Source organism: Herpailurus yagouaroundi, unplaced genomic scaffold (assembly GCF_014898765.1).
Source record: "Herpailurus yagouaroundi ecotype Mexico unplaced genomic scaffold, PumYag 29, whole genome shotgun sequence".
NCBI lineage: Eukaryota > Metazoa > Chordata > Mammalia > Carnivora > Felidae > Herpailurus > Herpailurus yagouaroundi.
This window is the reverse complement of record NW_024412377.1, coordinates 31240235-31257926: the sequence shown is the minus strand read 5'-3', so window position 1 is coordinate 31257926 and position 17692 is coordinate 31240235. Positions and strand designations below refer to the sequence as shown.

Sequence of the window (17692 nt, the reverse complement as noted above, 5' to 3'; positions counted from 1 at the left end):
AAGAAACCACTATACTATCCAGTATATTAAGTTGAAAAACCTCACGTAACAGGGGCATCTGGGTGGCTCAGTCAGTGAAGTGTCCGACTCTTGATTTTTGGTCAGGTCACGATCTCACGAGTTCCTGGGATTGAACCATGCTTTGAGCTCTGTGCTAACAGTGTGGAGCCTGCTTGGGATTTTCTCTGTCTTCCCTGCTCATGCTTGTACTCTCTCTCTCTCTCCCTCCCCCCCTTTCAAAAATAAATAGATAAACATTTTAAAAAGTAAACTAATAAAAAGTTAAAACTCCACATAACACTTGTTTGCTATTTTTTATTTACAAAGCTATTTCTAGAATGTTATCTTGTTTATAGCAGGTAATGTCTACTCTAAGTTTATAGACAGACAACACCACAAGGTGAAAGAAAGAAAGAAAAAGAAAATGCTTTTCCCATAAGTGTAGCCCACAACCACTCACCATCTTCCCTTCCCTTTGCTGTTTGAAGCCTGAAAATAACCATCAGAATAACTACACAATGCAAACATGGAAAAACCTCCATCTACCAAGCAGACCACCATCATATCCCATAAAAACCATGGCATCCAGTGCGTATTGTCTTACATAAATCGTATTCCGTTATTAGTGGCTTCCTCTGCAAGCCTTTCACAGATTTCTAAGGTCGACAGATGACTGCTACTCTCTCCTGGACCCCAAGCACATGCTTACCTGTTCTTTGCTGATTCTGCCTCCCCACTGTGATTTTCCCCTACCACGTCTTCTAAGAACATTCGTTAGATGATATTCACCTTCAGTGTCTAACTCAAACCATAAATGTTGTAAATAGGCTGGTCGGCAAGTTGCTTTCAAAACTCCATTCCTAAAAGATTTTCCGAAGAGTAAGGAAGCCTATTGTGATGTCCCCCCTTCTTTGCAGCTAACAGGCCCTATTCAAGTCATCCATCAAGCAAAAGCTTGCTGTGATGTCAAAGGAGGAAAGAATGAACTGAGCTTCAAGCAAGGAGAGCAAATTGAAATAATCCGCATCACAGACAACCCTGAAGGAAAATGGCTGGGCAGAACCGCCAGGGGGTCATGTGAGTACAAATTTTCCTATGACCTCTCCAAATGTTGTTGTTGTTGTTTTCTTTTTTTAAGACATTCAGTTAAGTTAGGAGTATTTTACAGGGTGGACAAAAATAGGAAGATTGAAAACGACATTGACATATCTTCATTTCATCTGCATTGTCTTTTTACTGGGGAACAGTGTAAATATTTGTTTTATTCCAAGGAGAAACAAAGGGCATTGGGTTCCTCACTGATGTTAAAAGGTGAAAAAATGAGTCCTGTGAGTCACTGTGGAATCTTTAAAATAGACTCTAGGCTTATCCCAAACCACAACAGCGTAAGACTTTGACGAAGTCCAGTCAAGTGTGTCTGCGTCGGAAGTCTATAAATCAGGAGTCAAGCAAAGAAATGAAGGGAAAGATGTGCAGATGTGCAATTGATATTCTGTCTACAACTCTGAGATATTGAAACTACAGTGCCTGACAATAAATCCTTCTTCCTCTCGGTAGACGGCTATATTAAAACAACTGCCGTGGAGATTGACTACGACTCCCTGAGGCTGAAGAAAAGTTCTCTCGGTGCTCTTTCATCAAGACCGATTGGAGATGACCAGGAGGTTTATGATGATGTCGCAGAGCAGGATGATATTAGCAGGTATGGACAAATACAAATTCTAAAACATATCAGATTGCTGGCTCGTCAGAGATGGTGTATTTTAAGATCCTAAAATTTTACCTTCCGCGTCTCTTACTGCTTGCTACCCCTGAATACCCTTTTACAGCTACAGGTATTCCAATAGGGGTGAAAGTTCATTTAAAATTCTGTAGTCTTTCGGCGCCTGGGTGGCTCAGTCGGTTGAACGACCACTTTGGCTCAGGCCATGATCTCATGGTTTGTGAGTTCGAGCCCCGCATTGGGCTCTGTGCTGACAGCTCAGAGTCTGGAGCCTGCTTCTGGTTTTGTGTCTCCCTCTCTCTCTGTCCCTCCCCTGCTCATGCTCTGTCTCTGTCTCAGAAATAAATAAATATTAAAAAAAATTTAAAACTCTGTAGTCTTTTACTTTACTCTTTGGTTGTATGTATCAAATACTACTTAAAAAAGAATAGTCCATTTGCCAGGTCTTGCCAAATGTGTTAGCATTCCAAAATGCTGTTTAATAATAATCATTCTGATTTGATCTTAGGGCTATGCCTAAAGTAAATATGATTTCATAAAAACATGAAGCATGTGGGGCGCCTGGGTGGCGCAGTCGGTTAAGCGTCCGACTTCGGCCAGGTCACGATCTCATGGTCCGTGAGTTCGAGCCCCGCGTCAGGCTCTGGGCTGATGGCTCAGAGCCTGGAGCCTGTTTCCGATTCTGTGTCTTCCTCTCTCTCTGCCCCTCCCCTGTTCATGCTCTGTCTCTCTCTGTCCCAAAAATAAATAAACGTTGGAAAAAAAAAATTAAAAAAAAAAAAAAAAACATGAAGCATGAGATATAAAATTCAACTCTAAAAATATAAAAATATTTGCTCGGAAATCCCTGAGTCTAAATGTATTTGTTGTTCTTATTTGAAAACATAACAGAAAAAAAAAATGAATTTTAATACACCTCTACTTTGCTCTTTATTTTTAAAAAAAAACGTTTTTTGCATTTATTTATTTTTGAGAGACAGAGAGAGACACCATGAGCAGGGGAGGGGCAGAGAGAGAGAGGGAGACACAGAATCAGAAGCAGGCTCCAGGTCCGAGCTGTCAGCACAGAGACCCAGTGCGGGGCACAAACCCACGAACCCTAAGATCATGACCCGAGCCTAAGTCGGACGCTTAACCGACTAAGCCACCCAGGCACCCCCGTACTTTGCTCTTTAAACATAAAAAAGTAAGGGGTGCCTGGGTGGCTTAGTCGGTTGAGCGGCCAACTTCGACTCAGGTCATAATCTCATGGTTCCTGACTTTGAGTCCCACGACGGGCTCTGTGCTGACATCTTAGAGCCTGGAGCCTGCTTCGGATTCTGTGTCTCTCCCTCTCTCTGCCCGTCCCCTGCTTGTGATCTCTCTCTCTCTCTCTCTCTCTCTCTCAAAAAAATATAAATACATAAACATTTAAAAAAAGAAATTTTAGGGGCGCCTGGGTGGCGCAGTCGGTTAAGCGTCCGACTTCAGCCAGGTCACGATCTCGCGGTCCGTGAGTTCGAGCCCTGCGTCGGGCTCTGGGCTGATGGCTCAGAGCCTGGAGCCTGTTCCTGGAACCTGTGTCTCCCTCTCTCTCTGCCCCTCCCCCGTTCATGCTCTGTCTCTCTCTGTCCCAAAAACAAATAAAAAACGTTGAAAAAAAAATTAAATAAATAAAAAAAGAAATTTTAAACATAAAAAGCAAAAGCTCAATTCTCTGTGATCCTTGTGAATCAGCAAAGGGTCCAATTTATTTTTCCTGGACCATTCATTCCAGTAGATTGGAATGGACTTCCCTGTAGGAATTATGGGAATGTCTTCCTGGGGCAGAGGAACACAACAAGACATCCTTACTGGAGGAGGCAGGAGGGGAGATTGGCTATCTCCCATGCACTTTTTCTTCCCGTCTTTTCCCTTCTCAGTTCCTCAACTGCCTTTCTCCATCCCTCCTTCTCTGGCTCCTTTTCCCAGCTCTGGTCTTCCCTGTCCCTTCTTCTTCTTCTTGCTTTTCCATTTTCCTTCTTTCCTTCTTTCCTTCCTCCCTCCAATATCTCCCTTTTCTTGGTAAATCCATAACCCCTTCAAGCTGAAGGTAAAGGAAGATGAAAATCTCCAGCCCACTTAAGAATCCTTGTTTTCTGTGCCCATTTGGTAGAATTGGGAAACATCCACTGTGATCTCAAAACACACAATCTGGGCTAGCTCTTCACTTGGGTAAAAATGGGTCTGCATTCTTCATAACTCAAAGTTCAAAAAAGAAGTTTCAATTATCAAACATTTTTAAAATGTGAAATGATCAAAATAGTAATATACTTATAAAATGTAGGAAGAATTCCATTTCCTTCCTGTAGTTGTTCACTTCATGTCATCAGTTAAATTTGTCACGTTGCTTTCTGGCAGTTTTGTCTTTCTAAATAGACCTGCAATGTCTTCTCCTCGTGTTTTGATATATGTTGCACAATTTGTGGTACATTTAATAAATACTCCATAAATTATGCAACACATATCAAAACATGCCACGTGTGCCCTGGAGTTTACAGATCATAAATTGGCTCTAGTAATCAGAAACACTCTGACCTAGTGTAGGGGTTTGTAAATGCAAGTTTTGAGGTCAAAGTTTTAAAAGGCCATATTCTGAGACGTACAAAATTTCCTGTACATGCGTATGTCATTCCGTGTCTGTTATCAATGTATATACTTTAGCTTTATTTATTTAAAAAAATTCTCTTATTTTGAGAGTAAAGAACCCCAGTAATATTAATAAATATATATTTATGATATACAAACTCAAGAAAAAATAATAAATCCGTGAAAAGGGGTGATGTTCTTAAAATGAAATATTATTTAACCGTAAGTGGCAACCATTTCCCCTAATTAATACTATTACTTTTTCCATTGTATCGAGTCCACACAGACAGCAACTCTTAAACATGCTCTGATTAGTAAGCATGCAGCAGAAAAAGAATCTTCCATTTAATGAAATGGAGCTGGAGGAGGTGCATGGTTTTAATGTTCAATATCTTAAACAAACATAGCCCCAGAGTATATACTAGCATCTTGCAGCCCGTATGCATATTTTTTTAATTTTTTTAATGTTTATTCATTTTTGAGAGACAGAGAGAGACAGGGCATGAGCGGGGAAGGGGCAGAGAGAGGGAGACACAGAATCTGAAACAGGCTCCAAGCTCTGAGCTCTCAGCACAGAGCCTGATGCGGGGCTCAAACTCACGGACGGTGAGATCATGACCTGAGCCGAAGTGGGTGGTTAAATTTCTCCGCCCCCCCAGGCACCCCCCCCCCCCCGTATGCATATTTAATAAGAAAACGAAAGAAGAGAAAATGAAAACACAAGTGTGTTTTTTTTTTCTTTTTTTGAAGCTACAGCTGTTGCCTGTGAGATCTCACAACAGAACAGGCTTTGTCCTCAGTAGAACAAGGAAAGATGCTGAGGACAGCCGGGAGCTGCCCCAGCTAGAGTTGGAGAAAGCACCATCCCCTCTTTCCCCTTCTCCAGAAGCCCCCTTTGTCCCCGCACCCTGCTCTCCCCTATTCTTCCAGAGAAGGGGGAACTGACTTCGAACTTCAGACTCTGTGAGCAGACAAAAGGCTTAGAAACACAGGTCCCGACAGCTGTCTTTCTCCTTTTTTTCTCAACTAAAGCAATTTCTGTAATAACTAACGAGGCCTTGAAGAAAAGGAAATTACACACACACACACACACATACTTCCCCATCACGTGACAAACTTGCTTCTCTGCCTGCTCCCCAACGTTTTTCCTTGCATTTCTCCTTCCCTTGTTTTCTTCCCTTCTTTCTCACCCTCTCCTCTCCTTACCTCCACTTCAGCTGGTAAGTGCTTTGAATTTCAAACAGACAAGTCTAGGAAATTGAAGAATTGCTCTAAAAAGAAAATGATGTGCAGCAGCTTTGCTCCTGATTATTAAAACCCTGTTCTTTGGGGATTGGTATGAGATTGGTATTCATTGTCCAGGATGAATTCTATTTGCCAGGAGTGGCAGCCAACCAAAACTGCAAGTTTTCGCATAATCCTGACTGCTTGCTTCATGCTCAAAGGGAAATGTCAGACAAAATGGATGCGAAAACAGTATGCAAGCAAGTGGAGAATATACTTCAACTTCATCAAAAATCAACTCCTTATTTATCTATTAGGACATTTATAGCATGCTTTGCTACAGAGTTCCATTAGTAAGGGCAGGTTTTATTTCTAAATTAACCCATAGATCTGTGTCAGGCCAATTTCCTTTACTCTGACCTTAAGATTGAAGAATCAGGTATGAGTGTATAATTAATAATGTATGGTTGTAATATCAGACTGATACCTGTTGGAGGCAGATTATCCAAAGGTCGAAAATGGTGCTTACAGGGAGTGCAGTGAGGTATAGACAAAACAACACTATACAAGAAGGCAGGGCACCAAGGTTCCTATCTCAGCTCTTCAGTTCATTAGAAGTGAGTTTGGTCAAGTCATTCCATTTCTCATTTCCTTTCTGCAAAACAAGGGGATTAAACCAGGCTTCTGAGATTTTTCCAGTTCTCACAATCTACTCTTCCTTTGCTGTAGCACAGCTCACATTTTAGTGGGAGACTGAGGCAAGAAAATAGATGATTATAAAATAGGCAAAATATAGACGTGCCTGGGTTATTCCATCGGTTTATTGTCCAACTCCGGCTCAGGTCATGATCTCACAGTTTGTGAGTTTGAGCCCCACGTTGGGCTCTGTGCTGACAGCTCAGAGCTTGGAGCCTGCTTCGGATTCTGTGTCTCCCTCTCTCTCTGCTCCTCCCCCCCTCTCATTCTGTTTCTCTCCCTCACTCAAAAATAAATAAACATCAAAAAAATTTTAATGGGGAAAATATAGAATGTTCTAGAAATAAACAAAAAGTACAGGCAATCTGAATTTAGAAAATCAGGGGCCACATTATATGTAATAATAAGAATAATATTTCATGAGTAAGATTTCCATTTTTTTAGAAATTCTCCCTTTAAAAAAGAATATAATGCTACTGGGCTAAGAGTTAAATGCTCTGGCGATAACATATTAAAAGAAAATTGAATTGAATGCAATAATGATTCCTGGTGCCTGAGTGGCTCAGTCGGTTAAGTATCTGATTCTTGATTTCGGCTCATGTCATGATCTCACAGTTTGTGAGGGGAGTTTGAACCCCACATCCGGCTCTGCACTGATAGCATGAAGCCTGCTTGGGATTCTCTCTCCCTCTCTCTGTCCCTCCTCCATGCTGTTTCTCTCTTTTTCAAAATAAGTAAAATATAAAAAGCATTAAAAAAACTAATGGGTTTGTATGATTCCTGGAATAATACTGTTGGTTGGTTGGTTGTTTTTCATAAATCTATCCATGTATGGAATGGTGTAATAATGTATAAGCTAAAAACTACCTCATGGGAAATGTTAGAAGCAAACATTAACATTGTTTTGAAAACTTTATGTAGTACTCATCTGATCCTTATTAGGTTTGTTTTGTTTTGTTTTTGCCTTGTTACTACTCATCTATTGTGATAAGGAACAATGTCTCTTCCTCTTCACATAAAACATTCTGGTAACTTTTAACTGCAATGTTATTTCTCTCTTGTATAACTGTTCAATACATGTACTTCTCTTCCCAATAGCTACATAATTCATATGCTAATTTAATTTATTTTTTTTTCCTAGCCACAGTCAGAGTGGAAGTGGAGGTAAGCCACAAACTTTTATCAGCAGTTTCTTCAAGTCATCACTACAAGATGCTTTTGTCTGCAAATAATGAAGAAGATCTTTAAGTGGTAGAGAGACCACTGGACTGGAAGCCAATGACCTGGATTCCAGTCCTGGTCACTGAGTGACCCTAACCAAGTCACTTCTCTCTTCCAAGTTTGTTATGGGTCATGGGGTGACTCCATTTCCAGCGTGCCCAGGGCAATCTTAATTTATGCCAGTTGTCTGAGCACAGTTATTAATAGCGTCCCTCTTCACTTTCAGAAGTATCCTTATTTGGATGATAACGTATAAAGACTCCTCATTTGCTCATCACCAAAATAAAGATTTACAGTGCTAAAATACTCATCCTAAAAGTCAGATTTCAAGTTCTTTGTACATATTTCTGCATTGAGGAGGTATTCAATAAACACTTGTTAAATAAATATTTGTCAAACAGCAAGGTTCCTAAGGGTTTACAACAAAGGGTTTAACCCTTAAAATATCACTTTGATTAAATGAACCAGAGCTACTACCAATATTCACAAATTCACCTTTCATTCTATTTGTTTTCCCTCACTTATATCTTGATCAGTATATTTTCCTGAATGTCTCCTCACTATTAATTAAAATTTTCTTACCGCCTCCTCCGTCCTCTTTTCCACAGTATTTAACTCTACACTCTATTCAATTTTATTTTTTTTCTCATATTTATTCTTCCCCATCCCTTTTATCTCCAAAGCTCAGCACTCTTTCTACATTTACTAAATTTCATCTCTAAGAATTCCTTTAAAAATATTCAACAAAAAAATTCATTTACCTATTATCTATGTGAGAATAGGAACGTAAAGTTATTTTTTAGTTACATGGTTATTAAGAAACTTTTTCTGCAGTTAAATAAGGCGGATTTACTATCAAATTTGAGTGACTATTACCTGACAAAATTATAAAATTAACAGAAGATTCTCTTCCCTTGGCCAATCCACATGAAGGGATGTTCCCACCTCCCCCAGATGATGATATTTACGATGGGATCGAAGAGGAAGATACTGATGATGGGTAAGAATAATCAGTGAATTGCTTCCTTGTAAATTTTTGGATACACTGAAAGTTAATGTTGATTTCTGGTTAGAATAAAAAGCAAAATATAGTGTTCCTTATTATAACACCAAAAATTATTTGAATGTTTAATTAATAGCAGTCCTAAGTCAGAAAGTATAATTGCACAACACTTCAGATGAAGTGGTATATTGTTTGAAAGAACCCCAACAAAAAAAGAGAAATGAAAAAGGAATAAAGAATTACCAATGCTGTAGATTCTTTTTCAAACTTTTCCCAATCATTTATTTATCAATCAGTAATCTCTGGAGAGCTTATCTGATGCATGGCTATCCTCCATATAATGATCATAGTTACAGGCAATCCAAATGCACTGAGACCATCTGCTATCTGTGGCAAAACCAGCATAAGACTTAATTCTGTACTTGCTTCAACTTTTATGATGGCATATTTTAAATTTTAAGATCTGTTAATTACTTAATTTTAAACATAACATAAAGCAAAATTGATGTCTGAAACTTAATTTTGACTTAGCTTTCTATTTTAAAACCAAAAGAAATTTCACTAAATAGAAAAAAAGTAACTTGCCTACTACTTAACCTAGCACAGCAGTATTCAAAGACTGAGGCCTATAAACCTGAAAGCATCATCTTGTTGATTACAATGAGTAACTTACTGCCTGAATGATCAATGCAGTATAGTTATAAAAAATCTGAATGTCCACCCAATGTCTTCGTGTTCCGCTGATTATTCCATTCTGATCAATGCCTGCATGCTCCTAAGCTCCATACTACAGGTTGAAGAGAAGAGTAATTCGTGGTCCTGGGGGATTTTGAAGATGTTAAAGGGAAAAGATGACAAAAAGAAAAGTATACGAGAGAAACCTAAAGTCTCTGAGTCAGACAATAATGAAGGTTCATCGTAAGAGTCAACCAACCAAATCCAGTGCACAATAACTACACTAATATTAATTTAATCAAATGCTACTAATATTTTATAACCAATAACCAAATTCTGACAGGCTTAAGTCATTTCAATGTTATTTTCCATTAGTCATCTGAGCCTTATTTACTGTGTCACCCTTACACTCAGACATTTACAGAAGAGCACAAAGTCTTCAAAAATCGTCATATGGTTCAAAGATATATTTTGCTTTCCCTACAAACATGCACAGATAATACACACAAATGAACACACACACACACTCATACACATACACTCCATTGAGTAGGACTTTTTTTTAACTGCAGCGTCATATCTAAATGCTCACAATTCCAATGCCACGTTATATAATATAGTGACTACTCTTCAAAATATACATTCTCTTTTAAAAATTAGTTTTCTGGAAATAAGGATGCAATTTGGAATTTCTTTTCTCTAAATACAGTATTTAAAGTGTTTGTAGTTAAATTTAGAGTCTCCATATTTCATTACAGTCTTTCTAAAATGTTAATTCCACATAGAATTCCTCATTATAAACTCTTTTGTGAAACCTAAAACAACAGTTAGTGAACAGGACACTCAAAATTATAAGTAAACATAACAAATCCTCTTTTTTTAAATAAATCCTCTCTTGATGCAGAATTATTCAAATGCAGACATTACTTAGAAATAAAAGCAGAGATTATTTTCCCTGCTCCACCTGCACATTCCTAATTTTGATTTTAAATCATCTGAACTAATGACCTCTCACACTTCAGTGTAACTGTGCACCATTCTTCCAATAATGTGTGTTTATGTGTGTGTTTAAAGTTCAAAAAGTAATAGAAGCAAAGGTCTTTTTCTGTTGCAACTAAATGCCACCCAGTCCTAATTTCAGATCACTTCTATTAATAAGCTCCCCCTCTCTAGTTTCGGTGGATATTCCTCTCTTATTCACCATTCTCCTGTTTGGGTACATATATTGGGAAAACGTGGTCATGCAAAGAGTCCTATGACCTTTGTTGATTTCAGCTCTCTATTTTTACTCCTTTAGTCAAATAAAAGCTTTTGGCCAGAGCTATGCCACGATGACTCCAAAACACTGAGTCCATTTATTTTACTCTGATGTGATAATATGCCCAAACCTCATAGGACAAATCTGAAAATACTGGTCCAATGGCCATGGGCAAAATAAACCACTGAATGTCTTGACTGTTGACTTTTTGGCCACCATTGGAGTTTAAAAAAAAAAAAAGTCTCATGAAATTCCAAATTGATGGACAGAAACTGAAACTCCGTGGAAAAATGGAGGATGAGAAAGGAATGATAGTCAATGGATGAATTGGCCTTTATAAGCCTCCGGGCTATTACTTGTTCAGGCCTATCCCTAGATAAAGGACTCAATTTCTGTGTTTAGATTGGTCTGATTATAACTGTGTTCTCATTTTCTTTCCAGTTTTCCTGCTCCTCCTAAACAATTGGGTAAGTAACAAAAATTAAGTATATATTTTATATCTCTTTTTTTGCAGATAGGGTGGTGGGAAGGCACTGGATATAGTCATGGTGTCTGGATTAAAGTTCTGACTCTGGAAAAAATAACTTGTGTAAAGCTGTCAAGTAACTGCTCCACAGTTCTTCAACAGTGAAAGAGTGGGAAGAGGAGAATTTTTCATCTTGATGGTTTTTAAACAGTTCACCCAGTCATAGGGGTCACGAAGGAGAAATAAACAAGTGGGCAGGGATGGACATCGATATTTCCCATCTCTTATCCACCCCAATTCAGTAGAGCTTGATATATTGGGCCTCTGAGCAATGATTTCTAAAAATATACCAGATTATATGCCACCAAGGCCCTTCTAAATCTAAATTTCTTTGTTTTTTTTTAAATGTATCATTTATATTGTATTTGGAAATTCTTCCACTGCTAAATATAAAACAGTTTCTTCTTTGTACAGTTTCCGTCAGCGTATTTTTTTAATTTAAAGATCTGAGACACACAGATAATCTTTTTCCAAACTGGTTATCTGACCTCGTGTTCAGTTGTCAATATGAAAGTATGTAAGGCACTAATAAAAGTTTATCAACAGCTGATAATGAGCTTATATCTTAATGTATAATTTTCAAAAAGCATTCAAGTGGGGTGCCTGGGTGGCTTGGTCAGTTAAGCGTCCGACTTCGGCTCAGGTCATGATCTCACGGTCCGTGAATTCGAGCCCCGCGTCGGGCTCTGTGTTGACAGCTCAGAGCCTGGAGCCTGTTTCAGATTCTGTGTCTCCCTCTCTCTCTGCTCCTCCCCTGTTCATGCTCTGTCTCTCTCTGTCTCAAAAATAAATAAAAATAAACGTTAAAAATTAAAAAAAAAAAAAAAGCATTCAAGAATCTTAGCTCCACAAAGGATAGGTATAAAATGAAACAAATGTGATCAGTTAAGTAAAAACTATGTTTTTTTTTTTTCATTTTCTTTTGTTCTCAAGTGTGTTTTAAGTGCATGTGCATGGAACAGTAATATTTCCCGTTCTGGAAACCAATGATATGTCATATTTTTATATATTAATTATGGATTCTTCACATAGCTGTGAAATTAATTACCTGAGGCGGGGGGAATACACACACAGACACATGTGTGTGTAGTATATGTATATACCATATATGTATATACTCTCTACATTACAGATAGAGGAGGAATTCTTAAAGGAATTTAAATCCTTGCCACTAGCAGAGAGCATTTAAACTTTCTATGATAATCATTCCTTAAAACATTTTACTCTCTTCAACTCATCTCTTCAGCTTAATTTGCTGTGGAGCAACTCAATAGGTACAAAGAGGAAGCAATCCTCCTGACTTTATTAACAAGAGCTCTAGAAGGAAGAAAAGTATCTATGGATTGGAAAAGCCATTGTACTAGTTAAGGTCATTGCCACTTTTCCACCAATACTGGTTCTCAATACCTGCTGGTACCAGCTCTGTCTTATTAACAGAAATATTCTTTCTATTTTAAGGTGATACCACACCTAATATTGCTATAAATTAAAAGTTAATAAGGATGGGGCGCCTGGGTGGCGCAGTCGGTTGGGCGTCCGACTTCAGCCAGGTCACGATCTCGCGGTCGTCCGTGAGTTCGAGCCCCGCGTCAGGCTCTGGGCTGATGGCTCGGAGCCTGGAGCCTGTTTCCAATTCTGTGTCTCCCTCTCTCTCTGCCCCTCCCCCGTTCATGCTCTGTCTCTCTCTGTCCCCAAAATAAATAAACGTTGAAAAAAAAAATTAAAAAAAAAAAAAACGTTGAAAAAAAATTTTAAAAGTTAATAAGGAGCAAGCAGATCAGTGAATAAAAAAGAATGATACATGGATGGATAGATAAATAGACAGACAGATGGACAGATAGACAGGCATAGACAAAGACACACATATAAATAAAATAATATATATTATCTTAGCATTCTAAATCCCCTAGGAATCATGATTTCAATCTCTATTGCCTACTGCCAATGGGCTGTAATATTGATTTGTTTGTCAGCAATCTACTTATCTTCCATTCATCACAAGTGTGGATCTTCAAATAATCTCAGTCACTGTTTTGGGGGGACTTATCCTGGTGATGCTAGTTACAACCATGGTCACTGGCTTTCTTGAGGGAAATTTAACAGAAGCATCTAGGGAGAGAAAAACCTCTCCCTTTGAAGGAGTAGACACTGCCTCCAGGAGAAATGTACAGAGACCCCAGGGAAACTTCTTTTGTTGTCTTTGAAAGAAAAATCTTTATTTTTATTTTATTTTTTTTTTTTTTATTTTTTCAACGTTTTTTATTTATTTTTGGGACAGAGAGAAACAGAGCATGAACGGGGGAGGGGCAGAGACAGAGGGAGACACAGAATCGGAAACAGGCTCCAGGCTCCGAGCCATCAGCCCAGAGCCTGACGTGGGGCTGGAACTCACGGACCGCGAGATCGTGACCTGGCTGAAGTCGGACGCTTAACCGACTGCGCCACCCAGGCGCCCCTGAAAGAAAAATCTTTAAATTAAAAACATGACTGAATGTTCATATCAGAATTCAAACTGGGGTCCCTGGCTGGATCAGTCAGTAGAGCATGTGACGCTTGATCTCGGGGTCATGTTGGACGTAGCACCTACTTAATTAAAAAATAATAATAATAATAATTTTAAAACTTCAAACCTAAAGTGTTTCAACATTTGGTATTTTGTCTTTTGTTAGACATGGGAGATGAAGTTTATGATGATGTGGATGCGTCTGATTTCCCTGCTCCACCAGCAGAACTGAGGTAATTAAAATGTCCTCATTTTGAGACAAATCAGACTGCTCCAGAAAATTCAACTAGAATAAAACCCCAGTGGGTTATGGATCTCCTGTGTTCGCTCCTGTTTGCTCTGTCCTCTCTCTGATCCAAGCTCTAAGGGTTCTGCTCCATTTGTGGGTGGAGAGCCCTGATCCCCCTTCTCCTTTCTCCTCCCTTGCTTTTCCCTCTTCCCCCCCCCCACTCCCAGTAGTTCGGCTGCTGGTCCCCTGATTATCCCCTGCCCTGTGACTCACTGATGTCTGCACTCATTTATTCATTCAAATATTCATTCACTGGGGAAATATTTGAGAGCCTGATCATGATTGATCTCACCAATTCATCTCCTCCCTTTATTTTTACCCTTTTCCTAAAAGCTTTTTGTCTTGAATGCACTTCTTAGTTTATGTCTCAACCCTCACCTAACTTCTTCAAATCTCTTCTGTCCTCCACAAGATTTTTTTCCTTTTATGAAAAAAAATGATTTGTGTTTTAAAAGGACTTTGTTATGTCTCTTTTTCACAAAAGCATCAGATTCTCAAAGGTTCCATTCAAATTAAAAAAAAAAAAAAACTGTTCAAGGTGAATAGTGACATTCTTCAGCTCACCTAAGGTTTCAGTTTCATTTTAGGCTAAAACTGTATGAAAATATGTTAAGATCAGTTAGTACAAAAGGAGTCTCTTTTGAAACTTCTTTTGAGGGGCGCCTTGGTGGCTCAGTCGGTAAAGCGTCCGACTTCAGCTCAGGTCATGATCTTGCGGTCCATGAGTTTGAGCCCTGCATCGGGCTCTGTGCGGACAGCTCAGAGCCTGGAGCCTGCTTTGGATTCTGTGTCTCCCTGTCTCTCTGCCCCTCCCCCACTTGCACTCTGTCTCTGTCTCTCAAAAATGAATAAACGTTAAAAAAAATATTTAAAAAAAATTAAAAAAAGAAACTTCTTTTGAAATAGGAAATAACATGGTAAGATTTTTCTATATTCCAATAAACACAAGCGATGAGCTGATACATACTGTGTATGAAAGCAAGAACATGTCTGTAGCTTTCTCAGGAAAAAAGGATGAATAAAAAGGTCTTGGCCTTGATTAAAGGCCGAAAGTGACATAAACGGGTGACAATACATAGCGTCTTCTAAGCTATGCTGCAAGAGTGCATGAGCATGTATTCATTTAGCATTTATTTTTTACCAACACCGTTAAGCTAATTTTACTGAATGAAAGTTTCAAGATCAAAGAAACTGAAGGGAGAATACGTTATCATTTCTATGTGAAGATCAGGTTCCACAGGCAAAACAAACATGTAAGATGAAAAGAGAATTGTTCTCCTTTTTTCTGGAAGGAAAATCTCATCTTCTTCAGTGATATGTTCGGTTTGAAAATTCCTCACCATTGGGAAGTCACTTCTATCCCTGACATTTTTAAATGCATTTTTCTGTTTTATATTCCTGTAAAAATGCCACCACATTCCATTAAAGAGCTCTCTAGGTACCTGGTTATGCACTGGACCTTTTCTTCAAGTAGAATAAACCCCAGCTGGTTAAACTTGATGTGATAGGTACCGTTCTCTTTACTGCTGCTTATTTTCAGACTTTAAGACTATTTTATGTTCTCTAACAGAATATTCTATTTTTAGCTAAATCTAAATTTCAGTAAGGTATTTTCAAAGAGAGCTCACGGGGCATTTTGAACACTCGTGTATGTCCTGATGGCTCCAAAGTGCTGATTTAGGACAGCAGTTCCACTACTGCCCAGAGGACCATAAGACAGGAGAAACTGAGGAAGGATACAGAACCCAAGGAAGGATAATGTGCTAATCCATTTCACAGAAGATAAACTAAATCCCAAGACTCAAAAGTTAAAGAATCAAACATTTTCAATAAATCAGTTGCTAGATTTATTTTAGGTAAGCTAGATAATAATTAATATCAGTGTTTAGAATTTTTCATTATACACAAAAATTCTGATTTTAAAATTCCCTCCTTCAGAGATTCCCAACCTTTCCCTAACATAGACATTCAGCCCTAGCAAATGTCCCTCAACCTTGGTTGCAAATTACTATTACCTGGGGAGCTATAAAGTATGTATGTCAGTATCTAGACCTCACTCAGTTCTACTTAATTAGAATTTATTTAATTTAATTAGAATTTCTAGGAATTAGACATAAGTAGTGGTACTTTTTTAAAACTTCCAGGTGATCCCATATGTGTCCAGGCTGGAGAATCACTATCTTAGGCTTCTTCACCCTTCTAATGACAACCAGCTGGAGTCCATTTGGTGTCTATGAGATGCCAACCTGGCTCCATTTTAAGAAGATATGAAAAACGGCTCAAGAAAATTCAATAGAATTGTAAACTTTTTTATTTTTAAATAGATAAACTTTTCAAGACATAAAAATCAATTTTTTAAAAAACATTATTTTTCAAAAAGTCTCTTCTATGACAGTGGCCAGGCCACTTAATTACCTAGGAAGGGCTGAAAATATATAGGGAGTTTGACGATAGGCTGAATTATATGGAACCTCTGATGTGTAAGCATGTTTACACTATACCTCAGTCATTTCAATGGTTCAACATAACTAATCACTACTTCCACTTTAACTATATTCTTGGGAAGAATCTCTTCCGTGTATGAAGTATTATCATTTACTACAATGAATGTACTAGATTTCTAAGAAAAGGAACCAACTAAAAACAAAATTGAACAAAATTGTTAAGTGATGGATGAAGTCTTTATTGTACGCTATTCTTTTCAAAGTAAACTAAGTGTTGTTTTATGTGTGTTCTGCCATCTTAGTCAAGGAGCCAAGGCTAAGACAGAAGAAAAAGACCCCAAGAAGCTAAAAAAGCAGGAAAAAGAAGAGAAAGACTTCAGGAAAAAGTTTAAAGTATGTCATATTTTAATAGTAGACAAAGTACAAAATGCTAACGAAAAAAAAACAATGACTTTTAAGTACCACAATGCACTTATTAAAAGTGTAATTATAAAGGCACCTGGGCGGACCAGTCAGTCGGGCGTCCGACTCTTGGTTTTGGCTCAGGTCATGATCTCACGGTTCATGGGTTCAAGCCCTGCGTCAGGCTCCATGCCAAGAGCATGCTAAGAGCATGGAGCCTGCTTGGGATGGTCTCTCTCCCTCTCTCTCTGCTGCTCCCCCATTCATGCGAGCATTCTCTCTCTCTCTCTCAAAATAAATAAACTAAAAAAAAATTTTTAAGTGTAATTATCAATATGAGCTATCCATCCTAACTCCTTTATTTACTACAAAATTTACTTTAGATTTTAATTTATTTTATAACAAATTAAGTGAAGTCTCATGCATGCACTATATATGCTGCAATAATCATTTACATTTAGTTGTTCTTTGAACTTTAGTAAGAGGATAATCTAAAACTAGAATGGATAAAACAAAGATATGATGTATATGTAACGGAATACTAATTAAGAAAAAGAAGGAAATCCTGCCACTGTGACAACCCTAAGGGCCTTATGCTAAGTGAGATAAGTCAGACAGAGAAAGACAATACTCTATAATATCACTTATATGTGGACTCTTCAAAGGCCAAACTCACAAAAACAAGGTACAGTGATAATTACCAGAGGCTGGGGTGGGCGGATGGAGGAGATATTGGTCAAAGGGGTACATACTTTCAGTTATGAGATGAATGAACTTTAGGGGTCTCAGGTATAGCCTGGTGATTATAGTTAGCAATACTGTCTTATATACTTGGAAGTTGTAAAGAGAGTAAATCTTAGGTGTTCTCACCACAAAAAGTGGTAATCATGTGAAACGATAGAGGTGTCAGGTAAAGCTACACTGCTAATCATTTTGCAATATATGAGTGTATCAAATCAACACACGTGTACACTTAAAATTTTTTTAATTTTAAAAATAATGATTATATTAGTTTCATGAGATTATGAGTGGCTTTTCTCTCGAAAATTTTTCTGTAATGCTTTTACGTTATTTTTTGCTTGTTTGGCAAAGACTTTTTTTTTTTTTTTTTTTTTTTTTTT

The 17692-nt window shown here is 38.1% G+C and overlaps 1 protein-coding gene across 3 annotated transcripts in view; it reads left to right on the top strand.

Annotated features, from left to right (window-relative positions):
* FYB1 (FYN binding protein 1) overlaps window positions 1-17692 on the top strand; it is a 161655-nt gene that overhangs the window by 130282 nt on the left and 13681 nt on the right. For 2 of the 3 annotated variants that reach the window (XM_040495871.1, XM_040495863.1), the window contains exons 8-15: window positions 918-1077; window positions 1558-1702; window positions 7392-7414; window positions 8405-8471; window positions 9255-9392; window positions 10849-10874; window positions 13603-13669; window positions 16472-16562. In XM_040495871.1, the coding sequence (XP_040351805.1) occupies window positions 918-1077; window positions 1558-1702; window positions 7392-7414; window positions 8405-8471; window positions 9255-9392; window positions 10849-10874; window positions 13603-13669; window positions 16472-16562 (717 nt within the window). The remainder of the gene's footprint in view (window positions 1-917; window positions 1078-1557; window positions 1703-7391; window positions 7415-8404; window positions 8472-9254; window positions 9393-10848; window positions 10875-13602; window positions 13670-16471; window positions 16563-17692) is intronic. The other variant, XM_040495878.1, reaches the window with a different exon arrangement.